The sequence below is a fragment of the Monodon monoceros genome, unplaced genomic scaffold, assembly GCF_005190385.1.
Source record: "Monodon monoceros isolate NGI ecotype Baffin Bay Population unplaced genomic scaffold, NGI_Narwhal_1 Super_Scaffold_13, whole genome shotgun sequence".
Taxonomy (NCBI): domain Eukaryota; kingdom Metazoa; phylum Chordata; class Mammalia; order Artiodactyla; family Monodontidae; genus Monodon; species Monodon monoceros.
Genome location: NW_021703769.1, coordinates 49251020 through 49278480, shown reverse-complemented (window position 1 = coordinate 49278480; position 27461 = coordinate 49251020). Strand labels below are relative to the sequence as shown.

The 27461-nt window shown below is 62.1% G+C and overlaps 1 protein-coding gene across 2 annotated transcripts in view; it reads right to left on the bottom strand.

Moving 5' to 3' along the window:
• The window catches only part of CACNA1H (calcium voltage-gated channel subunit alpha1 H), a 62837-nt gene that overhangs the window by 18413 nt on the left and 16963 nt on the right, over nucleotides 1-27461 (bottom strand). For both annotated transcript variants that reach the window (XM_029221158.1, XM_029221159.1), the window contains exons 2-9: nucleotides 7917-8028; nucleotides 7678-7811; nucleotides 7118-7215; nucleotides 4797-4956; nucleotides 4120-4438; nucleotides 3899-3991; nucleotides 1960-2737; nucleotides 360-802 (exon numbers count right to left, since the gene is read on the bottom strand). In XM_029221158.1, the coding sequence (XP_029076991.1) occupies nucleotides 360-802; nucleotides 1960-2737; nucleotides 3899-3991; nucleotides 4120-4438; nucleotides 4797-4956; nucleotides 7118-7215; nucleotides 7678-7811; nucleotides 7917-8028 (2137 nt within the window). The remainder of the gene's footprint in view (nucleotides 1-359; nucleotides 803-1959; nucleotides 2738-3898; nucleotides 3992-4119; nucleotides 4439-4796; nucleotides 4957-7117; nucleotides 7216-7677; nucleotides 7812-7916; nucleotides 8029-27461) is intronic.

Sequence of the window (27461 nt, the reverse complement as noted above, 5' to 3'; positions counted from 1 at the left end):
CACTGGGTGGCCTGGTGAGCGCCCTCAGCCCCCTGCTGCCTCTGGGATTGTGATTTCAAACCCCCACCCCAGACAGGAGGACCTCCAGGCGGGAGCCACGGTTTCTCCATTCACCCCTCAGCAGAGGCCCAGCCAAGGAGAAGCACGAGTGTTTGCTGAGTGGCTGATAAAAACTGCCACAACAGCTGACATTCAGCTCTAACGCCATCCCTGTTCCCCAACCCCCAGAAACCCCTCTGTGGGGCCCTGTAAGAGACTGAAGTCTCAAGGAGACACGAGGAACATGCTCCCCGGGGGTCGCTCCGAGGGCTGTCCATTCAGGCCCACTTCACCTCTGGAGGGTGCACCGGGCCGCCTACCTGCTCATGGTACTCGATGCCCATGCTCAGCGTGTTGGTGAGGATGGCTACCATGATGCCGCGGTTGAAGTACTTGCTGTCCACGATGCGGCACAGCTTGCCGCTAAAGGAGGCCCAGACGCGGCCCAGCCCTCCCTGCTCGCCTGCCACCGCCCGCCGCTGTGCGCTCCGCCGCGTTCCTCCTGAGCCTGGCGTGTCCGCCGCTGGGGGTGGCTGCATGGGGTCACGGCGGTCTCCGTGCCGCACATCCCGTGTGAATTCGCAGACCCCGTTGCTGTCCGAGTCTCCGCTGTCTGAGTCGCTGAACTCCAGCTCGGGGTCCTCCAGGGCGCTGGTGCAGTACGGGCAGCTACTCAGCTCACAGGTCAGCGTGCCCGCCTGGGGGCTGGGCAGGGGGCAGGGCACGCTCAGGCCTGACAGACGGCTGGGGGCCTGGCCCAGTCCTGCAGGGAGAAGGATGTGGGCAGCCTCAGGCCGCTCAGCTGCAACACCAGGCGCCTGGGACCCACATGCACAAGCAGGCTGCCATGGGGTGAACGGTGTCTGTGTAGACATGCACATCATACACATGCACACGCCTGGGCACTCACACCTGGGTACATGTGCACATGTGGGAACATTCATACACACCTAGGCACACGCCTGAGCACATGCACAGACACACATGCCCACGCCCTGCACAGGTACTCTCTGTTCACTCAAGGATAAAAAGAGGCAGAGAGACTCATCCACCAGGGGGCCACGCCATCCACAGAAACAGGACGTGAGCCGCTTCCCAGCAGTCACGTTAAACGGATGATGTGACTGTGAGCATTCCAGGTCACGATGCACAGGAGCCATTGTCGCTCGGTGCTGCCTGCCCGGCTGAGTCTCTGGGGCCCAGGTGACTGCACCGGCGGCGGCTTAGACTCCCCACAGCCAGGAGCCCTGCGGGGCCAACCTGCCCCAGTGGGCAGTGCAGGACTACAGGTATGTGCATTCTGACACACCCCAGTCACTGTGTGAGGACACACACACCTCTACCCACTCCAGGCACCCTGAGGGCTACTGCCCGCGCATGCCACCTGGGAGGGCCTCAGTCTGCATGGGACGCCAGTGTCTGGGGTCACAGTGTCCTGCCCGTCCCAGGTGGGTGAGGCCGGCACCTCAGGTGGGAGGACCGAGTATACTGGGAGGCACCCCGGCCCCTCTCTCCTCGGCCTTTGGGAGCTCTGTGACCTCGGCTTTCCCTTCCCTCTGCCCCAGCCTCAGTCTCCCCACCTAGAAAGGGGGCCGGCCACTCCTCCTGAGAAATGACCAGGCCATGGACAGGTGGTTCCTCTCAGGGCCAGGCGTGGGCAATGGGGCACAGCCCCAGGGTTTTTTTTACTAGCTTCAGAATTCTCATTTCCCGTGGCAAACGCTCAGGGGTACAGGATGGATGGAGGTGGGGGGGGCACCTTCTCCCATCTGAGGTGCCCAGGACCTCCCCCACCTTCTTCCCTTCATCCAGGGCTCCAAGGGAGGAAGGCTGAGCTCACGAGAGTTCGCACACAGGCGGGGATGTCCCAGGAGCCCATCCCCCCACTCCCCACTGCTCCCCACAGGGTGAGGTCCTTACCGTGCTCCCCAACCAGATGCTGGATCTTCTCGCAGGGGTCGGGGCTGCTCAGGCTCAGTGGGCTGTGCCCCCCGGCTCCCAGGGGTCCACCAGGACGCTTCCCCTTGGGCCCGGGGCCACCTTTGCCACTGCCTGCGGCCGAGGGCAGGATGGTGGGGTAGTTCATGGTGCCCAGCCCAGTGGCCAGCTTGAGGCCGGCGGCGGCAGTGGCCACAGCATGTGCCGCCCGGGCCCTCTCCTGTGGCCCCTCCACGTGGCAGTCTGCATGGTACACGCTGTGCACTGACTCAGCGTCAGGGGGCCCATGTCTGGGCGAGGGAGGTGCTCCGGCCCGCACCAGCCTGGTGTCACCGCCGCCTGGCTCGGGGCCTGGCCGGCGTGGGCTGCCATGGCTGAAGTGGTAGTGGTGGTGGTGGTGGTGGTGGTGGTGGTACACAAGATGGTGGATGGAGGTGGCGCGCCCTCCCGCCCGCCGTGGCCGCCACCCAGCGCCCTGGCCGTGCGGCACGCCGCTGGGGTCCACCTTCTTGCGCCAGCGGCTCTGCCAGCGGGCATAGAGGCGGAGGCCACGGCGCTTCAGCTTGCGGCACACATGGCCCACGTACCGGAGGAGCTCCTCATAGCAGCTGCCAGGCTCTGAGAAGCTGGCCAGCGTGCTGTCGTTGGACAGGTAGCGGGCCCGCTGCTCCCGCATCAGCTGGCTCTCCCGCTGCTTCGTCTCCGAGAACTGCGTGGCGATCACCACTAGGCACAGGTTGATCATGAAGAAGGAACCCACCTGTGGCGGGCGGGAGGCAGCGAGCTCACCGGACGAGTGCCCCAGGGAGGCAGGGAAGCGGGGACACTGGGACCCACCGCCCTGGGCATCGGACTGGGCAGGGCAGGAGACCAGGACAGCAGCTGTGGTTTCTACACAACAATCAAGCCCCTGATGAGAGAAATACTGAGCCCCACTGTGCGCTGTCCGTTCTAGGGGCCTGGGATATGGCCCCCGGGTAGCCGGCGGCTGCAGGGCACCCTGTGATGGGCAGGGTCCTTGCTGATCCGATGTTGAGCCCCAGCATTTGGGATGGGTGGTGCAGGGTAGGTGCTCCTTGCCTGTTTGTGGACAGTTGCAGGACATGTGGGGAGACCCGCCTTCCCGTCATCTGTGTGGTTTGTCCCCTCGTCCTTCAGCTCTGTCCCCAGCCACTCCCTCCCGCCCGGGTCAGGTCTTCCTCAGCCCCCACGGCTTCACTGTCCTCTGTGGCAGGGTCACCGGGTGACACTCTGCTGTTTGTGTTTATGGTCTGAGATAAGGCAGGACAGGTGCCTGGTTTAATTCAGGGCTGGTCTTTTCAAACCCTGCCCCAGGCACCAGGGGCCACTGAGAGAACCAAGTGAGGGCCACCCCTGGGGGCCACAATCCCTGTGGAGGGCCGTGCCTGGGGGAAACACCTATACTGTGGAGAACTGTGCTGAGAGCCCATGTACACTGTGGGGGGACTGTGACCCCAACAGGTGATCCTGACTCTCCTGCAGCCTCCTGATAGGACCTGGCCATGGGAGGGCCTGAAGGGCTGTCTGAGGTCTCTCTCCCCTCCCCACACACACAGGCTTCTCTGTCCTCCCAACCCTGCCCACCTCCTCCTGGGGCTGGACAGAGTCTCCCCCCAACTCCACCAAGGGCCCCCACCCACCTGCCCTGTACACGATGGCCCTGGGTCTCTGCTGCCCCCACCCTGCCCTATGGCTCAGTCAAGTGCAGGGACCCAAGAGGGCCAGCAAAGGCCAAGATGGCGTTGCACCAGGGGCACAAGCAGGATCTCGCTGGACCCCGGGGACAGGACGACGCCTGCTAACAGAGGAGGAGCTTGGGATCTGAGACAGGGCTGTCACAAAGCGGGGGCACACCCTCCCACCCCTCGCCCCGTGCATCCCACTCCGCCCCTGCACTTACAATGATGAGCAGGATGAAGTAGATGAAGTTGTAGAAGGAATGGGCATCCATGACGTAGTACATGATGTCCACCCAGCCCTCCAGCGTGATCACCTGGTGGGGGGCAGGTGGCTGGACACACGGACGGCCCTGAGAGGGCGGTGGGCCCTCCACGTCTGCCTGGTACCAGCCCCCAGGCCCCGCATGCTGGGCGCCCAGTGCAGGGGAGACCCAGAGCCCACCTGGAAGATGGCGATCCAGGCATAGCCGATGTTGTCGAAGCTGATGGCCCCGTTGTGTGGGTTGGAGTCTCCCGAGCGGCACACATTGTAGTACTGGTTCCAGTTGATGCAGGTGTGGTGGTCCGTGCCACCTGCACCCTCGGCCTGTGGCTGCCCATAGGCCTCCCAGCCCAGCGTGCACTCCACGCGCAGCTCACGGCGGCTGGGGATGTGTGAGCACTTCTGCATGCCGTTGTCCCGGCGAGAGGAGCAGATGAAGGGGTTTTCCTCACCCTCCTCCGGCTGGTAGTATGGCCGCAGGAAGCTGAGGTTGCTGTTCCTGAAGGCACAGAGATGGAGAGACAGAGAGAAGCAGACAAACAGACACAGTCAGACAGAGATAGAAACACACATAAAAACCAAAAGTAACAGAGACAGACCCAGGCCCACCAGTGCTAGTGCTGCTCCAGGAAGGGTGTGTCCCTGGGAACAGGGCCTGGAGGGGAGGAGCCTGTTAGGGGATGAGCCTGGAGAAGGAGGAGACTGTTGGTGGAAGAGCCCGTTAGGGGAGGAGCCTCTGGGTAGGGAGGGGAGGGGCCTGGAGGGGGAGGAGCCTGCTAGAGGAGGAGCCTCTGGGGGCAGGCCCTGGGAAAGGCAGATTCGGGGCACGTCCTGCAGGGTGGGCAGGGCCCCTGCACCTGGCGAAGGTGCTGTCCAGGAAGCAGCGGTTGCGCAGCAGGCCAGCCCAAAGCTGGACACCCACGATGCCGAAGATGAAGAAGACAAAGAAGCAGAGCAGGAGGACGTTCCCGAGCATGGGCAGCGTGTCCAGCAGCAGGGTGACCAGGATCCTCATGCCTGCAGGTGGCAGGGCAGCCGGTCAGTGCAGCAGAGCCCTCCTGAGAATCCCTGAGGCGCCAGGCCCTCCTGGGAGCCCTGAGCCCTCTGCCATTCACAGATGGACATCAGCACCTCTGTGGGGGACATGAGCTGGGCCCCCCCAAGTCCAGCATGCCCCAAAGGACAAACATCTGCGGTAAAACACCACAGAGGGGAGCAAGGCCATGGCCTGGAGGGGCTCAGGGCGGGAGGTCCCTGATCCTTGCGAATGCCGTATGGGAACACACTGCAGCCAGGCAGGCCCCCAGGGTGACCAGACCAGGAGTCCCGCGGCCCCAGGCTCCTGCATGCGAGCAGCAGCCTGGGGGTCTTGCAGCAGATACTGGGTTCAGGAACCAGCGTTTCTTTCCATTCTCTGTGAGAATCACGTTGAGCAGAGCCCTGCACTGGAGGGGAAGCAGGGGCTATGTGCACCCCAGGGCAGGAAGCGGCTTTTGAGAGGCAGTTTTGAAGCTCTTGTTCCTGGGTGCGATGGGCTGCGTGTACACCGATTATTCGAGGGAGTGGGTCAGCCAAGCCCCATGCGCCCCTTGGTCCCGGGCCTGCCCCCATCCCAGACCTCAGTGAAGATAAGACTTGTTTCCAGACACAAGCAAGAGCTGACCTAAGGGTACAGGCAGAGCCCTGGGCCAGGGGGCTGAGCCAGGGGGCCTCGTGGAGAGCACCCTGGAGCTGTTGGATGGCAGAGGTGGGACCCCTGGGGTCACAGGGGGGAATCACAGCTGGGAGAAGCACTTAAGTTTCAGAAATGGCCAGGAGGAAGATTCATCAGGGACAAAGTGAGCACCACCCTGGCCAGACGGCAACTGGCTCAAAAGGCCACATGTGATCTAGCGTCAGAGTGGACCCCAGGCAGCCAGAGTGAGACACTGGGGGCCCACTGCGAGGGGCACATGGTCCTGTCTGGGGAGGCACCCTGTTTGGGACCAGGGCATGTCCCCAGAGCGAGGCCAAGCTGCTGGCATTTGGTCTGAAAAGTGAAGATCTGTGTTGTGAAAGGGGCTGTATTATCACTTCACACACTGAAAGGGGGTCCAGGTGAGCGGACTGAGTGCCTGATGGTGCTGGGCACAGAGCCAAGAACCACGCGTGACACCTCACCTCAACCCACAGCCATCCTTGAAGAGGACCACATTCAGAGTTGGGTAAACCGAGGCTCAGAGAGGTACAGTACTTGCCCAGGATCACATAGCATCTGAGCCCTGTCTGATCCTTGAGGGTATAGCCAGGTGGCAAGTAGAAGGAAGGCCCAGGGGTCTCACAGCATAAACCTCACCCACCTGCCCTTTGGTGGAGCTGACAGCCCCAGGGGGAGGGAGTGACCCACACTGGGGGTGTATGACTTCTTGGAGGGGCCGCAGGACACACCCTGACCACCCGGACTTCGGTGCTGAGGCCACCAGGACCCAGGCCAGGCAGCCAGAAAGGCTGTGCGCACCTACACGGCACACACAGATCCACATGCACGTGTGTGTATACTCACTTTATAGTCACACGGGCATCACCCACACACAACCCCAGGAAAATTAACGGCTGAATTCGATCACATCCCTGAAGACTTTGAAGACATAGAAACTCCCAAACAGCCCCATGTGGGTAGATGACCTGGGTCTGGACAGACCACATTCCAAACGAGCAGCCACATGACCCCCTGAAAGCTTCTCCACCCTTCCCTGAGCACCAGACCCTTTGGCAGAACTCAGACCTGAGAACCAGGGTGGGACAGACAAGAGAGCAACCAAGTCCTGCACGTGTCCTGCGGGCACGACCCCAAGTGCTGTGCAGATGAGGACTCTGAGGTTCAGGATGGCCCCCGTCACTCAGCAGCACTGTGGGGAGTCAGGGCCCCACACAGTCTGACTGCGCATCACACCCCAACTCGGCCCAGGGTTGCTCTGTCCTCCCCAGAAAAGCACTGGCAAATCCTCAGGTTCCTATGGCGAGTGGCAGGAGGCCAGCCTCTCCTACCCCGGCACTGGGGTCTGGGCTGGGGCCAGAGCATCCAGACGCCATACAGGCAGTGTGGCCTACTGGTCTTGTGCCCCAGTGGGTCCTCAAAAGCTCTCATCAGGGCTGGCAGGACACGCCTGTCCCAGGCCCGGGTGTGAGGGTCACTTACTGGGCACACGGTTGATGGCACGGAGGGGCCGCAGCACACGCACTGTCCGGATGGCCGAGAGGCTCACGTTGTGTCCATCCAGAGAGTACTCCATCATGCTAGGAGTGGGGCAGAGGGAACGGGTGCTCAGGCGGCCAACAGGTGCTCTGGGGTCAGAGCCAGGCCCGCGGGCACACGGTTCTCTCCAGGGCACCCTGCCAGCTGAGGCCAGGAGGCCCAGGGCAGGTGAGCACATGCCAGAGGCCTGGTCCCCACACCAGGCACCCAGCCTGGCTGGGCTCCAGGGCAGGGGAAGCATAACCTTAGGTTACCACTGGGGGCTCCTCACCACTCACAGGCCACTCCATGCACCGTGTCTGTCCTGCTGTCCCTGGTGCTGGCAGGGACAAGTGTCCTGCCCCTGGCACCCCAGACCCAGTACCACCTGAGTACACCTCCCCATCCCTCTTCCTGGGGGACCCAGGGGCTGCCATGGGGTCTGAGGGGGGCAGGGCTCCCAGCCAGGCCTGGCCAGGCGCAGGGGCCGCCCTGGTCTGGTCTGCGGTGGGGCAGGGCCATACCCCGCCATGACGATGAAGAAGTCCAGCCTGTTCCACGTGTCGCCCAGGTAGCACTTCTGCCCGAACAGCCCAAGGGCGATCATCTTGATGACCATCTCCACCGCGAAGAAGGCAAAGATGAAGTCGTCAAACGCCTGCAGGAGAGGGGCCTGAGAGCTGGGCCTGCACCCCTCACACCCAGCCCAGGTCACCTGTGGCCAGTCCCGCCCTGCCTGCCCCACCCCGCCTGCCCCGCCCACCTCCAGGATGCTGCAGCGCTCCGAGCGGCACTCGACGTCCTCACAGGGGCGGAACATGCCCAGGGTCACGCAATTGAGCATGATGACCAGCATGCTGACGTGCTCGAACCACGTGGGGCAGGTGCCGAGTTAAGGGTCCATGTGGCAGGTGGGGGAGCCCCAGACCCGCCCCCAGCACCCCCTACAGCTGCCACAGGCACAGTCCCTCAAAATCCGCGCCCCCGTGCCCAGGCCATCAGCTGGGCAGTGAGGGACAGACCCCCAACACCGGCCTCTGGACACTGCTGCCAACCCCTCATGTACAGCAGGACCATGGATGGAGGCGGGAGGCCAGCCACTGCTCCTCTGCCAGACTCCCCCAACTGTGATGCCCTAAACTGAGATCAGCCTCTCAAATTAGCAGTCTCACCAGCACTGTCCAGCTGGGACCCCAAATACCACAGACACCTCATGAGGGCAGCCCTGAAGACCCCTCCCCCTGGCCCTGCATGAAACCCTCCGTGACCCCAGCAGAAGGAGAATGCAGCAGAAGGAGAATGCCCTGACCACAGCGATGGGCGATGAGCAATGTGGACTTGAGCCCAGCTCAGTGCCTGGGCCTGGAGGACCCGCAGCCCTACTGTGTGCCCAGACGAAGGGGGCCGGGACATGGACGAAGGACAGGTGAGTGAGGACACCCTCCGCCCCAAGTTAGTCCTGGGAGTGGAAGCCGCCTGCCCGTGAAGGGTCCTGTCCAGGAGAGTCTTCCCTTTGGCAGGAGGGTATCCAGCCAGGACTTCAGGGCGCCGGGCCAGCAGCCAGGGCTGCATCCCCTTGTGCTGTGTGAACCTGGCCACCCTGTGGGGTCGCTGACCCTCAGAATGAAAACTCACCCAGGATCCCAGAATGCTCAGCCATTCTAGGAGTGGCCACAAGGTGGCACCGTGGCTCCACAGAGGCCATGGCATTACTCTGGCTATGACGCCCTCAGTGGCTGTCTCCAGACAGGGGTGCACCCCCATGTTCGCTTCCTTTGGCTCATCAGGAGATCGGGGAGCCCTGTGGTGGGCCGGCCGTGTCATGTATGAGGAAGGGACCCACACCCCAGGCAGGTGACCCAGGGGCTGCCCAATCGGGGATAGGCTGCGTGGGGGGGATCCCCGGCTGGGGGACTGGGGCTTCACCCAAACTCCTGGATGCAGGTAAGTGCCCGTCAGATGGGAGGGCCCTGGAGGCATTCCTTGTACCCCACACACCACCCCCACGTCAAGAACCCCCTCCCACCGGGACCCACCCCCACCCCCCAAGGCGGGCTTTCTGTGGGGCTGCCTGCCTGTCCTGCCCTGGGCTGGAGAGAGTGAGGGCGTGAGCAGGAGGCCCCCAGAGGTCTTCTCTGGGCTGGTGCGGGGTGGATGGGGGACTTTCCTTTAAAGAGAGAGAAGTCGGCGCTTGGAAAACACCGCGTGTCAGTAGACAGCCTGAGAAACCTGGTGTTGAGACCCTGCACCTACCCACTTGGGGACCACCCCGTCCTGCAGTCCCCACCCTGCCCTGCAGCCCCCAGGCCGCCCGACGCTGAGGGGACTGAGGCAGGATGACAGGGACAGGGCATCCACCCTCAGATTCCTTGGCTGCAGCACATACTGGCTGTGTGACCTGGAGCCTTGGTGCCCCTCCGTTTCCCCTGTGTTCCTCCAGCTGGGTAGGTGGATGCGTATCTCATGGATCAACAAGGTGACCAAAGCAGCAGGGCCCTGCTCCCCAAAATGAAGGTCAGTCCCAGGGCCATGAGTGCCCACTCCATGCTCCACCACATGTGGGCGCTGGGCCAGGGGTCCGTGCGGCCCCACCTGTGAGGGGCTCTGATGCCAAGGGCACCTCACAAACTGGGAGAGGCTGTGCTGTGACTGGAGTCAGGGAAGGACAAGGCCTGGGGAGGTTCAGGGCCTGCATGCTTATTCAGGTGTACAGGCCCCGGGATCAGGGCAGGAGGAAGGCCAGGCCATGTGTGTCCTTCCTTTGTGGGGCCCGGCAGCCTGCCCCGCCCAGACCCCTCTCCCCCTGCCTCCCTGCAAGGGCAGGGCCAACAGTTGCCGCTCTGAAGCCCCTGGCCCTTGGCACACTGCACAGTGTGGCACTGGGCCACCAATATAATTACCCGTTCCCACTGAGAGCACCATAATTACACTTAATGGGTTCAGCAGTAACAAGTGGCTTTGCTGTGATTTGGCTGCAGAAAAACAGAAATCAGAGTCCTGCTAAGACAGCGCTGAGGGCCCAACCCCGCAGGCCCGTGACAGCGCAACGGGAGCTGGCCGAGAAGGGCTGGCAGGGTAGCTCGGCGCACAGTCGGGGCCTGTGGGTGCTGCAAGGTCCCCGTGGGTGGGGTGGGGGGAGGAGAGAGCTGCAGCTGAAAGCTGCTCCAAACACCCATAGTGCACCTACTGTGCGCCAGCCCACGGGGCAGCTACAGTCCAGCCCGCCCTGCACAGACTGGGAGCTCTGGTGGCTCGCCCAAGGGGACCGGGCGTGGGTCCCAGGCTGTGTCATGGGATGCTGAGGCCACACACTGAAGCCAGTCCTAGGGCACCGCAGCTCTCCCCGTGTCCTGACCCGCTGGCTGCAGGCCCTGGGAGCTGCGCACGACTCCTCTGTCCTTCACTGCTGCAAACAGCACCTCTGGAAGAGGGGCTGCAAGGGTGTCATTGTGTGTCTCCCAGGAGCAAGGGTGGGTTCTCAACACTAAAGCTGTGGATAACATGCCTGAAGGACAAGCACCCCCAGTCCCACCAGCGAGGACACTGCCACACAGCAGGGAGCAGGCAGCTCTGGGTCTGGGCGCGCGATGCTCAGATTCTCCCCAGGCCTGGCTGGACCCTTGGTCTTGCAGGCACGTGGCCCCCCCAACCCCTGCAGGGAGACAGCACAGAGCAGCCTGGGCCCTCAGTTTGCCCATACAGGCAGTGGGGGTGTGGGGACTGTCTGGTCCTGGGACCCTCCTTCCTTGCCCCACTTCTTCGAGCTCTCCCCTGACCCCGAGTGCTTCCGCCGGGCCAGCTCCCACCTCCCACATGGCGAACATCCTGCTCCATCCAGGAGCAGCAGGGTTTCCAGCCCAGCCCAGCCCAGCCTGCCTCTGAGCCCTCAGCTCTTCCCTTCTTCCACCAGCTTCATGCCCCTCATCTCAGACTGATGTCGCGAGCCTGCTGCCCGATTTCTCCCAGGCCCATGCCCATGTTGACTCTGGGATCACCGTAGACCCCGGAGCTGGTGTTGAGTAGAGCTAAGGACCTTGGTCCTCAACGGTGCAGTGCATGTCTGGAGCCCTGGGCTGGGCTGGGCCACGACCCATGAGACGTTACTTGATCAGGGGCTAGGGGGGCCCAGTCTCCAGCAAGAGCCACAAACTAGGCTCCCAGCAACTTGCAAAGATAGCCCAGCTTGAGGTCCTGGGCCGGGGTCCTACCTCGATACCTTCCCAAACCACTAACAAGCAAAAACCACCCACCAATCTCGGCTTTCTCCTGACCCCGCTGGCCCCATGGCCCCACCTGCCTCCCCTGCCCTGGAGGCAAGCCCTAGGGGCTCAGGACAACCTCCACGGCCACAGAGACCCCGTGCGGCAGGATGAGCACAGGTTTGTGTGTGAGGTGGAGACACTGTCCATGTGGCTGGGGTGACCAACCTGGTCAGCAAGGCCCAGAAAGTTCCCTATCCATCCTCATGAGCACGCTCCCTTTGGGGTTACTATTCTATGATACACCCCAGCCCCCCTCCCCCACCACCCCAAACACCCTGGGAGGGACGAGCTCCTGGGGTCCTGCTCATCTTTCTGTGCAAAGTGCACACAGGAGAAGCACTTAGAGCCACCCTGCCCAGGGAGGAGCTCCCCACGCACAGGGTCCCACTGGCCCTGCCCAGAGAGGGGATCCGCCAGCGGTGGGGGGAGGGCTCCATCAGCCCCACACGTCACAGCCGTTCCCTGGTCACGCCTTTGTGGGCAGCTGAGGACAGGCAGTGCCAACTGGACTCTCATCACAAGGCCACTGACTTCCGGAGGCTTAATTACACAGATGGATTTTCTGAGTTTTAATTCAAAATCCTTTAGGTTTAGAACCAAATTCTACAAATTAGAGTCAATTTCCACTGCGGGTCCAGAGAAGCCAGGCTGATGTGTGGCTGGGAAGAGGCGGCTGCGCCATCACAGCAGGGGGGCTGTGGTGCTGCCCGAGGCCTGGCCACACACAGAGGGGCTGGGGGCATGGGTCTCTCCATGGGACCCCATAGCCAGGAAGGCTCTGCCCAGGTCCAGAGGCTGAAAGAAGGGCAGAGAGGCCCCTGACCCATGTTCCTAGACCACCCTAGGCCTTGACCCATTAGGACCCAGGGATGTCCCCTGGCCTAACAGGACCCTGGTGTCCAGCCTGGGCAGGGTGGGGCATGCAGTGACCCTCCCTGGGGCAGCCTGTCCCACACCCAGGCTGGGGACTTGTGAGAAACTGGTCCCCAGAGAGGCGTGGAAATGAGCCCAGAGCCAGGGCTAGAGACCCGATCAGCAGTGGGAGCAGAGGACTGGTCCGTCCAGGGACCCCTCAAATGCTGTACCCCCCCGTGGGTCCCACACTCCACCCACAAAGCCCTCCCAGCATTTGGCCGACCTGTCCCAGCATCAGCCTTCTTCCTGTCTCCTCCCTCCTCCCTCCCTTCTCGTTTCTGCAGCCTCGGTGGGGCTCAGCAAGGACTGGCCCACCTTCACACCCCAGCAGCCATGCCCGTGGGCCAGCCTCCCCCAGTCAGTGCAGAGTAGGTGCTGGCTCCGTGGTCTCCCAGACCATGACAGCAATGCACCCCAAACAAATGCGATGCCAGGCCCCGAGGGCCAGGAGGCCAAGAGGGATGGTGGCCGCTGTCCGTGGTGCTGAAGTGGCCACGTCCCAGCAAGCTCAGGGCTGGGGAGAGGCACTCGCCCAGCAGCCAGAGGGCCTGCTCACCCAGGGCCTAGGTTTTGCTGCTAACCACTCCAGAGTCTCTAGTTCCACGTTCTTTCTTATTCCTGGACTTTCAAATGGTTAAAAGCACACCAAGGCTGCTTGGAAGATGGCGCTGGCCCGCCTGGAAGACAGCTCGGAAGTGGGGCCACCCCAGAGGGCAGCAGGGCAGACATGGTCATCTCTGCACTATGATGCCGCGAGGTGGGGAGCTGGCGTGCGGGGAGTGTGTGTGGAGGCCAGAAGGGGCTCGAGGCCAATCAGCACACGTCAGGGGCTGCCAGCACCCCACTGGCAGCCATGCCACTGTCTCTCACCAATGACGGTGGCCTCCAGGGTCCTGGAACAGGGTGGGGGTCCCCGAGGCCTGTGTGGTTTAAGGTGGTGTGGCCCAAAGGGTGGTCCTGGACCCCAAACCAAATTCTCATTATTACGCAGCTGCCCACAGCCCACCCAGACCTGCTGGCTCAGGGTCTCTGGGGCCCACAGATGGGCCATCTCTCACTCCATGAGTCCGGGGATGAGAACCCGACCCCCAATTCTACCACCAGCCACCCCTCACCCTTTCTTAGCCTGTTTCCCTACCTGTAAAACGGGGGTGACAACAGTTACTTTTCAGATGCTGAGATTCTCCCGGACCCCCTTCTATACAGTATCCCCCATCCCGTCCCTCATCCTGATGAATGCCACCTCGGCCCCTCCCCCTGCTGGCCCCAGACACGCGGAGGGAGGGGACGTTATGTTTTCCCCATGCTGTGGATGTGAGGATGCAAGCAGGATCTGCGGGACGAAGGTCAGGATGCTGTCACCAGGAGACAGACAGCGGAGCTGGGCGTCCCTCATCAGGAGACACGGCTCCAGGACCCAGAGCCACAAACCAACGGGGAATACAATGGCTCGAGGGCCGCAGGGAGGGGTCTCCAGATGTGGCTGAAGTCAGGCCCCCCCCCAGTCACAGCGGCCCCCACACAGGGCTGTGTAGGGACGAGGCCTTGACCCCACAGGCCATGCTCCCCCCATGGCCATCGTGAGATCACGCAGAGAGGCAAAGCTCTCAGGAGGATGAGAAGGCCTGAGCTGGCTGCTCCCCATAGCAAGCTGCTGGGCCACCTCAGCTCCCTTAGGCCCACCCAACCCGCGACAGTCCACGTGAGCGTCCACGTGCCCAGGTCAGTGATGCAGCAGAGGGATCCTGGCAGCAGGAAAATGGGAGCCCAGGGTAGGGTGGCCCAGAGTCCCCGACTCAGGACGCCTGGGTCAGCACCTGTGCCCTCCTCACCATGGCCATGGCCACCACCCAGGCAGGCCACGGTGGCTTGAGCTGGGACCACCGTGGCAACCCCCTCTCTCCCCCTGCTGTCTGCCCTATTCCCACAGCAGCCGTCCAAGCCCCGTCCTCCCCGCACTGCCAGGGCCCAGGACACACATACGAAAGAGGTGGCTCTAGGTGATTTCGACCCCTAGCAGACAGGCAGGACCAAGCTGGACACACCATATGGGAGGCCCTCGGGGCTGCTGTGCATGGATGGGGAGCCGGAGATGGCTGGGCTTCCAAACCCACCCCGACATCCAGCACCGTGACCTCCTGTGTGGTGTGGATGAGCTGCCCCAACGAACAGGGAGATGTGAGGACCAGCTTGAAGGGTGGACACCAGGCTGGTCCTGGGGCTCCCGACCGGACCTACACCAGACCTGCCTGTAGACACACAGCCCGGGGGGGCGGGCCCTGGTGGGTAAAACCTTCCCTGCCCTGGGGGAGGGGGCCCTGCGGCCGCCCCTTCCCTGCTGCTCTGCGCCCGGGGAACCTTCAGCCGGCACGCCCACGTGGCCCCAGGTTTCATCTCTGGAAGCACTCAACCTTGCACTTCCAATCTGCTGGAGGAAAAAAGCACATGTTTATTTATGGGGGAGGAAGCGCTGTCTTCCTGCGTCTTGCGGAAGAACCACCTGGACCACTGAGGAGGGGGCATGAGTGCGCCCCATGCCCTAAGGCTTTGGCTGAGGCAGAACGACAGCCCCGGGGCCCCGATACCCCACGGGGCCCAAGCCAGCCGCGACAGAGGCTCAGTGGGAGGCATGGGAGACCCCAGGACCGGCCCCCTCTTGGCACAGCACGGCCCCCAGAACTGACCCCTCTGTCCACACGTTCACCAAGAACCAGGCAATTCCCGGACCCACCGAGGCTGTGGGCCCAGATACCCTGAGGTCCACAGCCCAGGTGCAGGGGGCCCACCACACACCAGGCAGCAGCGTCTGCGATCCCAAGACCAACACGTCGAATGTCTCAATGTGAGGGAGGCGGCAGTGCTGTCCTATCGGCACAAACACGTCCTGCGATGGAGCAGGAAAAGCCCGCGGTGGGGAACAGGGGACCCGTTATGGAGAATGCCCAACACAGGAGGCTGCTTTGCAACGTGCACGCCAAGCTCTGCAAAGGTCCAGAAGACTCACTCCAGGGAGAACGTGGCCCACTGCGGGTGAGGTAAGATGGGGCCAGGGCAGGGGAGTGGAAGGGGGACACTATAGTCGTGCATTGTTGGTGCAATGACAAAGGTGAGGTGTCAGGAAGTCCAGGCGCTGTGGTCCGTGTGGGCTGTTGACAGACCAGTTTCCTGGCTTTGGGGCTACCCACCCACCCAGAGCAGACACACTTTTAGCCCCATGCTCACCAGGGCAGCGGGAGACCACGGGCCTCCTGCTCTGCCCCTCAGGCGGTGACCCACATCTCCCAACGTTGCCACGGAAGGAGACTCACAACAGCCTCCCCTTGCCAGTATCTGAACAGGGAGCTGCGTTGTTGTTGTTTTTTTTTAATCCGATACACACACCACTAACAAGAGAGGATCCCCTAATCAGCCTCACACTGGCAGGAACCCCACTGAAGGACTGGTGGCACACACCCCAGACCCCCGACCGTGGCCCTGTGATGGCCTCCGCCCAGGCTGTTCTGAGCACCCCCCAGAGGAGCAGGCAGGATGGTGACAGCTGAGCTGGCCAGCAGGGCCCTCTGTGGACCACCAGCTCACATAGACCTCAGAAGGCTCCTGGCAGGACCTATGGCCACCGTCCAAGTGCAGCTCCCACTCTGGACACCCGGGAGGCTGGGAGATGAGGAGTCACCGCCTGGAAGTTCCTCAGACGGCTAAGCCCTAAGTCCCCACACAGTCCAAGTTCACACCCAAAAGACCTGAAAACCAGTGATTAACACACATACACATGCATTCACAGCAGCCAAAAGGTGGGGACAACCCCAAGGTCCAAGAGGCAAATGGACAGAGTGTGGTCCATCTGTGCACTGGAGCGTTACTCAGCCATGAAGAGGAGTGAAGTACCGACACCTGTGACAACACAGATGCCCCTTAAAAATGTGGTGAGCGAGAGACCAGACACAAAGGCCATATTTTGTATGGTTCCATTTGTATGAAACACCCAGAACTGGCAAATCCTGAGGCAGTGAATCAGTGGGTGCCAGGGGCTGGCAGAAGGTGGGCGGGGGTCCCTTTGAGATGAGAAAATATTCCAGAATTAGGGAGACGCAGTGATCGGCCACATTGTTAATGTACTAAATGTCCCTGAACCGTTCACTTTATAATGGCTAATTGTATGATATGTGAACTTCATCTTGGGTGATGCTGTTTGAAATGTGCCTCCCATGGGCAGGCCCAAGGGCAGTGCAGCCTGTGGGAATGGGAGGGGTGGGGCAGGGCGGGGCATCCAGTGATGGACGCATCCAGAGCTCAGGGTTGCCCAGGGTCAGCAGCTCACGCGTGTGGATGAGACGGGGCTGGGACTGCAGTTGATGCCCAACAGGCAGGGGCTGAGCCTGACCAAGCGAGAGCAGGGCTCCTTGGACATGGGGGACCCTCTGCCGCCTTCAAAGGCAGGGCAGCAGCTGCTCATGTGGTGCTGAGGCCATGCCGTTTGGCATCCACCCTGGCTGTCAGCATGGGTATCCCCAGGTCCCAGCAGGGCCCAGGGCTCCAGGCCTGTACTCCAGGGCCTCAGCAGATCCCCACTTCTGGGGGTCTCCACCCCTCCCTCTGCAAGTGATGCCCAAACCTCCAGGGACTCAGGCTGGACCCTCAGGCAGGGATCTGCTCCCTGGTCTCAGGGCCCTGGCAGGTACCCTGCCCGTGTGGCAGCCTGGGGGCTTCCTGGGAGCCTGGGACTGAACCCCCTCAGCACTGAGAGGTCAGAGGGTGTGCATGGAGACCTGTGTATACCTGCCTTCCCCTGCCCCAGGGTGGGCTTTGGCCCATTTCCCCGCTGCCAGCCTCCACATGCAGCCAGAGGGTCTAGGCAGAGACGGACCCCTGAAGCCTGAACGTTTCTGCCCTGGCCTGGGGGTCTGGTCTCACTGGTAGCACCAGTGCAGCACCCCAGGGCACATGCACCTTCCCCAGAGGCTGGAGACAGTTCTTCCACAAGCACTCTTGGCTAATTAGTTAGCGAAGTAATTCATTAATTAAGGTTCCTACTACAGTGATGGGGCCCTGCCAGGGGCAGGATGTTCTGCAGATTTGGGGGTCTCCAGACAGTGGGACAGAACAGGCATCTGGGTCACCTGGCACATGTGTGTACACACGTGCACATGTTCACGCACGCTGGACCGCAGACAGGGGAGACAGGCCAGCATGGCCAAGACCGGCAGGTTGAAACAAGGGGATCTGGGTGGCAAAGGGGCCCCAACACAGCTCTGCTGCATCCACCAGGAGCCCCCCAAGTGGACACAGACATCTCTGCAGCTACACCCCTCAGCTGCAGCTTGGCGGGTGAGCCAGGCCAGCTGCCTTCATTCCCTGGGGGGTGCCCAGGCCACTACCTGCAGGGACATAGAAGCAGGGCCCCTGCCCGTGAGGGTGTGCTGATCCTCCTAACGTGGAGGGGTCCTGACTCCAGGGCCTGGTGGGGAGCAGGTGTCTGCCCCCAAGGGCTCAGAACAAAGCCAGCTGCCAGGGACTCAAGCCCACTGTGCCATCTAGGACCTGTCTCAAGAGTGAGATGACAAACCCAACAGGGTGTGGGAGCGACTGGTGCCCGAGGGACTTCCAGAGCAGGGCCTGAGCACGGCCATCCCAAGGCCAGGAAAGAGCAAGGTGGGTCTCCCAAGGGGCCTCTGAGGGGGAGAGGGAGGGGGCAGCTCAGGACATGATAGAAGGAAGTTTCCCTTTCCCCTGATGCCGTTGCCATGACGACAAGCTGCTAACAGATGAGGGGGACCTGGGCCAGCTTAGGGCTGGCGGGGGCTCCCGCAGCCCAGGGACCCCCTCAGTTCAGCTCCCAGTCTCCACCACCTGGCCACAGGAAGCCACCACAGGGTTTTAATTGGGGGAGGGGGTGGGGTCCAGCGGATCCTGTTAGTGTCTGAGAAGTGGGGAGGGCAGGAGGGGGACCCAAGGGACCAGTGAGGAGCAGGGTGTGTGGCCTCATGGCAGTTGCAGGCAGGGTAATTTGAAGTTAGAAATAAAAGGGGCCCGTCGGCCCCCTCCCTGCCCACAGCAGCTCTGCACATGGAAGGGCCCCAGTCTTCCATGGGCAGCTCCAAGTTACCCCCTCATCCACACCTGTGGGGACAGACGACTGCCAGTCCCCAGAGGCCACTCGTGCCCCTCGGAAGCACAGGTCTGCCTGCCTGTCCTAGAACTCCCTGGACGCAGCTCACCCAGCATCGCAACAGGATCCATCCAGGCCACTGTGGGGCACAGTACCCCACTCTCCTCCTGCTCCGTCCCGGGGGGCCAGGGGCCTGCCGTGGTCACGCGGGGCAGGGGTCTGGGTCAGGAGCAGACTATGAGGACCAAGGTGGGCGAGGGTCCCACCTGAGGGCTCTCCTGGCCCCTGTGCCCAGGCAGCATCCGCTGGCCTCCCCCGACTGTCCCTCTGCTCTGACCCCTGCTGCAGGGATCCGGCCTCCCCACACCCTGGTCCCCCCACCATGGTCTGGGCCCGTGTGACTCACTAGTTCTACTCAGCCGGGTGGGGAGCGAGGAGAGCCAGCCAAACATGGAGCTGTTTGTTCTCAGCTGAAGATTGAGGTCATGCGGGGGGGACTCGGGGCTGAGCTGTCCCTGGGAGGGCAACCTCCCTGGGAAGCTGGGGGGCTGCAAGCCCACTCCCCACGGGAGCCCGCCGCCCCCCCCCCAGTGATGGGAGCTCACCGCCCCACGAGTGGCTGGCCAAGGCTGCTGGAACATTCTTTCTCCTCCTGGACCCAAGTGTGTTCCTGAGAGCTTCTCCCTGGGCCAGCGGCCCTAAGAGGCTTCCGGAGCTGTGCCCAGAGGCTCCTCTGGAAGCCAGCTCTGACCCAGGTCTGCACGGAACCCCTCCCCCAGACCCCTGGGCACTCGGGCCTGCAGGATGTGACCCAGGTCTCCAGCACCAGGACACTGGGTCTGAATTGCCACGTCATCCTGAGCAGCTTGGGCACAGAGCTCCCACCCCCACTACCTGTGAGATTTCTGAACTAATCCAGGCAAAGCACTGTTCTCACCCTGGTGGTCCGCACCCATGTGCCACGGGAAGGGCAAGCAGGGCAATGGGACAGTGGGCAGCCCCTCGACTCCAGTCAGGTAGGGCCAGGGGGCGGGTGCAGCCCACAAAAGCCAGGCCCCAGCAAGAGTGAGCCTGTGCCCCTGGCACACATGTGCTGGGTGTGTGCATGTCTGTACTCTGCCTGTTCCTGAGAGCCATACATGGTCCAGGCGTGCATCCGAGCAGGACTGTGCATGTACACGCTCACACATCTGTACACCAAACACATAATCACGCACACACACCATCACACACATATACACATGCTCTTGCACACACACACACACACACGTGCACATCTTCCAGGTGGTGGCCCCGAAGGCCTAGCAGTCATATTTCTCAGGGAGGAAGATCCCCACCCCCAGGACTACAGGACACCTAGGAGCCGAGCACATGCCCACAGCTCCCTAATTGCACCGGATTCTAAGGACCATGCTAATTAGGAAGAGTGCTAACGTCTCTATTCAGCTCTTAATAAAGAGCTGGATTCCGGATTTTTTCAAGGCATAATTAAGTGGAAAAGTGCCCTGTCTCCACCTCCAATCACCATGCCGGCAAGAAGCCCCTGTGTAGGCCATGGAACCTTGTGAAGACCCCGTCAGCCACTTGGTGGCAGCATGCACAAGTGCCCTGGGGGCCCAGAGCCGCCGCCCCCGCCCCCCCACCACCAAGGAATGTTTCTGCCTGAAAGTGAAGCCAACCCCCAGCCCCTATTCTCTCCCTCATTTCCAGCTTTCTTGACGGAGCTCCAGGTCATGGCTCTGGCGTGGCTCCTGCTGGGAGCAGCTGAAGGTTCGGGAACTGTCCCCCCAGGCTGCCTCTGTCCTGGGATCTGGTGAGGCCTCCTTCAAGCCACACCTCCGCCCATCTTGGTCTCTCTGTGGGGGGGCTCTGCACAGCCCATGGACCTTGGAAGGGAAAGGCGTGGGCAGGGGGCACAGAGCCAGGAGGGGCCAGGAGGGGCCCCTCGGGAAGATGACCGCCCCGCTGAAGGGACAGGCTTGTGGGGCCTGCTCTGGGCAGGAATTCTCCAGGCCAGAAATAACTGCCTCAGCGCCACTGCACAGCTGCCCGCGGCCTGAATTAGCGACCCCGGGGGACTGCTCGCTCCTTCCATGGGAACATGGTCTGGAGTGCCCTGCCCCCCAGCCGGCAGGCCATCCCCAGAGAGGGGGCCCAGGGTCTGCAGAAGGCTGGCTACAGGAGGCTCCTTCCCACGGGGGAACTGGGGTAAGCGCACCTGGGGCCCCCCTGCTGGGCCCCCACAGCCCTCCTCATCCTGGCCTCCCCCTGCTCTGCCCGCCAAGCGCAGGACCCCCAGCAGCTGAGTCCCTCATGCTTCTGCACACTTGGACAGTAACGCCACAGTCTGACCCTCTGTGTTAAGACCCAGCTCACACCCGGGAAGCCTGGTGACCGTGGTGGGAACACACTCAAGTGTGGACATATATCTCTGCACACGCAGTACCTGGTTACCCCAACAGCAGGCACCCGGGCAGCTCTGCAGCAGGCGCCAACCCTGTGCCCACACCCCACGCTGGCGGCTCTCTGCAAACCCAGCTTCCCCATGAGTGTTGCCCGGCAACCGGGCACTTATTAAGGAGGAGGAAGGCCAGCCCTGGCCTGCCAGGGGCCTGCCTGCTCTCCCACAGCACCTGGTACATGCCGGGTTCACCCAGGCTCCCTGCGCCGAGGGCTGGGTCAGCCAGGGCCTGTTCTGGGGTGGGGGTGGGGTGTGGAACAGGAGAACGGCCCCTCAAGGCTGAGGTCAGGTACCCTGGAGCCCCCCCCACCCCACCACAGATGGGACCAGACACCTTCACCACCAGCTCCCGGGCACCTTTCCAAACTTTCTGGTGGTCAAGATTCCCCCAGGATCTGGGGTAAAAATGGATAGAGCTGGGATGCCAGGTGTCCAGCCTCAGCCCTGCCTCTGTTATTAACAGCAGTGACATTTTAAAAAGAAGACCCAAACCCTCAGAAAGTCAATTTCAAAATGAAAGTAACTGGACCTGGGCTCAGTGTCCCAGTACTGCTGTCTCCCCGCACCTCCCAAGGCCGCTGCCCCTCCAGGGCCACCGGGTGCCCCGCTGCTCCCCCTCCGCCCAGCACCTGACCATGACATTTACACACTACCGCCACCACTGGCATCCTTGGAGATCCTGCCCAAAGTTCAGGGCCGGTGGTCCCCTGCTGTGCGGGGCTAGGGGGTGGGGGTTGGACAGAACAGAGCACAGTCCTGACCATGGGTCAGAGTCACGTTTACCTCAAGTGTGAGGGTCACGTTCTGGCCCAGGTCGCGGTCACCTTCCCCGCCTGGATACCCCCATGGGCTGTTCCCTCTCACTCGAGACGCCTCCTGGCCCCGGCCCCCAGCCCGCCCTGGTGTGAGCTGAATTGTGGCCCCTCCTAATTCATACACTACCCCCAGGACCTCAGAATGTGATTGTTATTTGTAGATGAATCTGTAAAGAAGTGATGAAGGGAAAATGAGACCATTACGGTGGGTTCTAATGCCATCTGACTGTACCTTATAAAAAGAGGAGATTGGGACACAGATACCTACTGAAGGAAGGCCACGTGAGGACAGAGGAGGCGGCCCTTTACTAGCCTAGAGAGAGGCGCCTCGGGAGAAACCAGCCCTGATCTTGGACGTCCAGCCTCCAGGACTGGGAGGAAATAAACATCTGTTGTTTGAGCTGCCCTGTCTGTGGTGCTTTCTCACAGTCACCCCGTGCAGACAAATACACCAAGTGCCACCACATACTTGGGAGACCCTTCCTGTCCCCTGGTTGGTCCTGCCTCAACCCCTGGCTGGGAGCTCCTGGGCGGGGGGTGGGGGGGCGGCATGGCTGTGATGCCCTGTCCCATGAGCTCCATTAGCTGGGTGAAGAGACTTGGCTTAGTGGCTTGGTGGGGGAGGGGGTTTCTGGTCGCCCAGATAGACAGCTGGACCTTGGGGACTCCCCTGCTGTGGGGGGCCCTCCCAACACTGAAGTTTTCCCAGTGGATAAACCAAGGCTCAGGGCATGTCACCTACCAGGTCACAGAGAACCCAGGCCTGGCCCAGCCCCAGGCCCGGCCCAGCCCCAGGCCCCAGTGGACATTCAACCCTGTGTCCCTCGTCCCAAGCTCTTGTGTCTGGAATCATTCCCAGATACACAGACTTGGTCCCTGCTTCCTGCTGCCTATGACTGGGGGCCACCTGCCCCACTGAAGACCCCACCCTTGGCCTCCCAGAGCAGCTGGGCCAGCAGTCTCTGGTGTGGCCCCACCCCACCCTCAGTGCCAAAGCTGCCTTCCCCTCATCCCACAGGAAGTCCCAGCACCTTGGGTCACACACACAGAGAGGGCTCCCTGTGCTGCCAGAGGCAGAGGTGGCCGACCGCCGACTCTTACAGGTACAGGCCCCCAGACCCAACAGAGACCCAACCCAGGCAGGCCACGCACAGCTGGGCCCTCAGAGCTTCCAGAAGAGCCACGAGCACAGGCAGGTGGGGTCTGGGGCTGTGGCGCTTCCAAAACATCAGCACGTGCTCAGCCCGGTACCCCCAGGACCCCCACACGCCGAGACAAGGGAGGGAGACATTCGGATGGGGGACGGGATGGCACTGCAAGCTCCATCAGACGCTAATTAGAGGGTGTGTGTGTGTGTGTGTGTGTGTGTGTGTGTGTGTGTGTGTGTGTGTGTGTGTGTGTGTGTGTGTGTGTGTGTGTGTGTGGCGCGCGCTCAATACCATCAGAGGGGCGGGCCCCAGCACAAACATTTCAAATGGCACAGTATTTGCGTTTAATGGGCTGAAATTCTTTAAGCTGAGAACCCAACTGAGCCATTTCGTTGGCCAATTTGCAGGGAAGTGGAAAGCACCAAATGGGAGCCCATGAATGGGGCATGCCACTTGACCAGAGGGGCAGCGGCCCAGCCACAGGGACACCATCCCCTGGACAGCTAACAGGATGTCCCTGAAGCATGGTAGCCCCAGGCCAGGTGTAGACAGAGGACCCAGGGGCACAGCCCAGGCTGTGGGGGGCGGGGATGATGGGGCAATGGGGAGGACCCAGACCCTTTGTGACGCAGTGGGACACACCTGCCTGATGTGACCTCCTGGGTCCAGTCCCAGTAAGTCTGTTGCCTGCAATACCCATCTACCTTCCTGCCTTGGGAAGACTCCTATCCACCCCTCAAAACCCATGCCGAGGGCTCTTCCTCCAGGAAGTTTCCTGAACTAGCCCAAGAGCTCCTCTGCCTCACTCAATCTTCTACTGAGCAACTACTGTGTGTAGGGACTACTCCAGGTCCTTGGACCAAGTGAACAGACAGGGGCAGCCTGCCTGGAGCCAGGCAGAGGGCAATGAACAGGTGATGCCTCGAGCAGCTACATGTGCCAGCAAGGCGATCCATCTGCGGGCACTCCAGCCCCAGCCCAGGCCTGTAGTGGGAGTGGGTGGGGGATGACAGAGCAGCAGGGACAGGAGGGCCCGGGCAGGCAGAATGGGGGCCAATGACACCAAGTCACTGAGGCAACCCCTCCTGACCACATTCCTCACCCGCCCCCCACCCCACAACTGGGGCTTCATGGGGTGCGCACACACCTGCTGGGGGATGAGGGGCCCTCCTGGGCCTCCTCAGAGCACACCCTGCTCACCCCCCGAGTTAAGGGCAGCTCCTCAGGAGACCCCTGCACACAGCAGACTTCAAGTGGTAGGTACACCTGTGCACACAGCAGGGGTAGGGCCTTACTCCCAATGGGATCACACACTCAGCAGGACCTCAAATTATAATACGCGGGGCTTGGATTTAGGTCTGTGCGCACAGTAGGAATTCACGCTCAATTGATTATGCACACAGTAGGGCTTCACATCAGGTGGGGCTGTGGACAGAAGCTATGCAGACAGTAGGACCCTTGTCCTCTGAGTCACGAACAAAGGGGAGCCTCATCAGGACACGCATGTGTGCAGACATACACGCATGGACCACACGCACAGGAGGCCCTGGTCCCGTGGCCCCACCTCCCACCACAAGCTGGAGGCCGGGCTGGTGGTGGTGACCACCTGCCACCAGCTGCCACCTGCCCAGCAGCCCCCTGAGCGCAGACCTGGGCCTGGGGAGCTCACAGCCGTGCAGCGTGCTGATTCGCCCATCCTGGCTCCCCTCCAGCCGCCCGCATCTGCATCGATCCCTTAATGACTCGATCCATTATGTTGGAGCAGAATTCTTGGAAACTGGCAGGAAAAGGAAACCAACAATGGGGTGTCTCTCCCCTCCCCCGCACAGCGGGGCTGTCCACTCTCACTGCTGCCACTGCCGCCACACATCCAGGAAGGGGCTGGTGCCCCTGCTGGGGGAGGGGGCCAGAGGTGTGGGTGGGGAGGGGCCGTGGGTGCAGTGGGGGAGGGGCCTGACGTCTCATCTGCAACGCGGGAACCCCAATGGCACCCCCACCAAGAAGAGGACCTTCAGAAGAAGCCTGGAGAATCCTCCCTCAGGTGAGCACTGCTGCCCCAGGCTGGCTGTCCCTGGTGGGGCAGGGGCCCACCCCTCCACTGCTGGCGCCCCCGGGCACGCGGAGCAGAGGATCGGCTGTCCCTGGTTCTTCCATCAGGCCAGGCAGTCAAGAGACCTGCAAAACCCTAAATACGGCCCTTTTCCGGATAAATTTTTACATTTCAGAAAATACAGACATTTTTCATAAAAGGAAATGCTATGTTAATAACTAATGAGTTCATTATTGTTTTAAATGAATGACTAAACAGCAATTTCTAAATCTCTTCAACTCTAAATTCCAAGAAGATAAACAGCAAGACAGAGCCCCAATGCAGAGACTCCCTGGGGGCTTCAGTTAATCACAAGGCCCTGGAGTTCAGGAACCTCTGTTTCAGGGGCTGAAGAACAGAGCAGCTGGCAACCCCAGGGTCTGGGTGCCCCACCATGCCAGTGGCTCCCACCCTCTGAAGGATGTCCCCTCCCCACCCCTGCCACCTGCGAGGCCCCCCCAGCCCCCCACCAACAGGGGGCTTCCTTCTGGGCCCACTGGGCCCGCCACCCCCAGGTCCTGGACCCACTGCCTCTCATGAATTCCTTATGGCGCCCTGCCCCTCCACAGGTCACCCCTGGGTTCTGACCCGCCCCAGGAACAAACATGCCCCAACACCCACAGGGGACAGAAGCATTTCCGGCCACACAAAGGCCCATTCCCACACCCAGTGTGGGTCAGTGGCCCTACCCCATGAGCCCCGAGGTGCCCCCTTCCTGCATCTGCCCAAGGCCTGAGCAGGTCACCACAGGGCTGGCTGGGGCCCAGAGTGTCCCAAATGTACCCCCGCCTAGCCACCCAGGGCTCAGCAGGCCTCTCTGCGGGGAACAAAGCCCACCCTTCCCACAGGTGGACCCTCCCGGGGCAGGGACCCCCACAGCCCGCCCTGCCCCCACAAGGCTACATCTGTCTCCGTGGCTACAGGAAGCCCCAGCGGAGGACGCCGGGCGCTTTCATAATAAATCCTTTAATTAGGAAATCCCCGAGCTCCCAGCACGCAGGTCACCTGCTGCTCCCATGTCTCGGGTTCCTGCCAAGAGCCGGCGCCACGTGCTGCCTGGGGGAGGTGGACCAGGCCCCACTGCAGGGACGGGGGTTTGGAGGGTGGCCTGGGGGGCCTGGCAGAGCCTGGGGTTGCAGAAGAAGCCCCAGGGGGTGTCCTTCGCACTCCGACACTGAAGGTACGTTTCGGAGCCCCTCCCCCATTTCTGGGAGCTTCCATGAGGCCAAGGATCAGGGGTGTGAGGGTTTGGAATTTGGCAGCTGGCTCTGGATGGGGTGGACCTGGGGGCTGCAGCCAGCAGGTGGGCCGAGGGGAGGCTTGCTGCCTGGAGGGGCAGCTGTGGGGTCTGCAAGCCTCCAGCAGGCCAGGACTGGCTCCCCCAGCCCAGATGGCCTTTCCAAGAAAAGCTGTCACCAGCCCCCCAGTTTGGACCTCACCCTCATACCCCTCTATGACCTCGTGGACACCCGATGCCCCACACTGGCCCACGCAGCCCCTCAGGCCCCCAGACCCCAGCGCCCTCCCAGCCTAAGTTCCCACGAGTAGTAAGCATTTCACAGGCACCCGAAGGCAAGGGGACACCACGGCAACAAAGACGAAATACAGAGGTTCACACAGGAGACAAGAGCAGGTGCTTACTAGGGTCCCCCGCCAGCAGAGGGGTCCCGGCCCGGGGCCTGCCAACCCCCTGCCCAGCCCCCTCCACAGAGGATGTGCGGGAGGGACGTCAGAAGGGGTCCATACCCAGTCTGCATGGCAACCAGGAAGCCAGCCTGGCCTTAACCAGATTGTTAAGGCTGGTGAAAGAAATGTATTTTCTAATTAAGTGGGAGAGACGACACTGACCCTGGGGCAGTCGTTAACAAGGTGGGGGGACCTGGGTGGGGGGTGATGCAGGCTTGCTTTCCCCAACCAGGTTTCCTCCTGTGTCTCCCCCCATTTCTCCAGTCCCTCTTTTACTCTTTCACGGTAAAACTCAGACGAGGCCACAGCTGAGTCTGCCTGGCCTCAGATTCCTCACAACTCCTAGAGAAAGGCCCAGAAGGCGTGGGGGGCGCCGCCCCTCGTGGAGGGCGGGTGGTGCCCAGCTGACAGTGCAGAGACAGCCGTCCAGGAAGCCACCAGGGGACTGGCGGGGGTGGGGGGTGGGTCCAGAAGCCAGCCCCCACCCATGCCCACCAGGCAGCTGGAGCACTTTGGAGGTGGGGGGCGCCTGGGAGGGGTGAGGCGGGGCACTGTCTCTTCGGCCCCGCCTCCAGAGCTCTGCAGATAAACAGTCTAAATTAGGAATTAAAACACTGCTTGCTCCCACCAGCCCGCAGGCCGGCCGTATTTCAAACGTGCAGGAAACACCCCGGCCTCCTCCTGGAGCCCCGAACTTCCCAAAGTGGTTCTGCAGGATTGGGCCACGCAGAGGGGAGCAGGTCAAACACCGCACAACCCGCTCACCCCAGGCCAGGGCCAGGTTGAACTGGCAGGCACAGAGTGGGGGCTGGGACCCCAGCCCCCA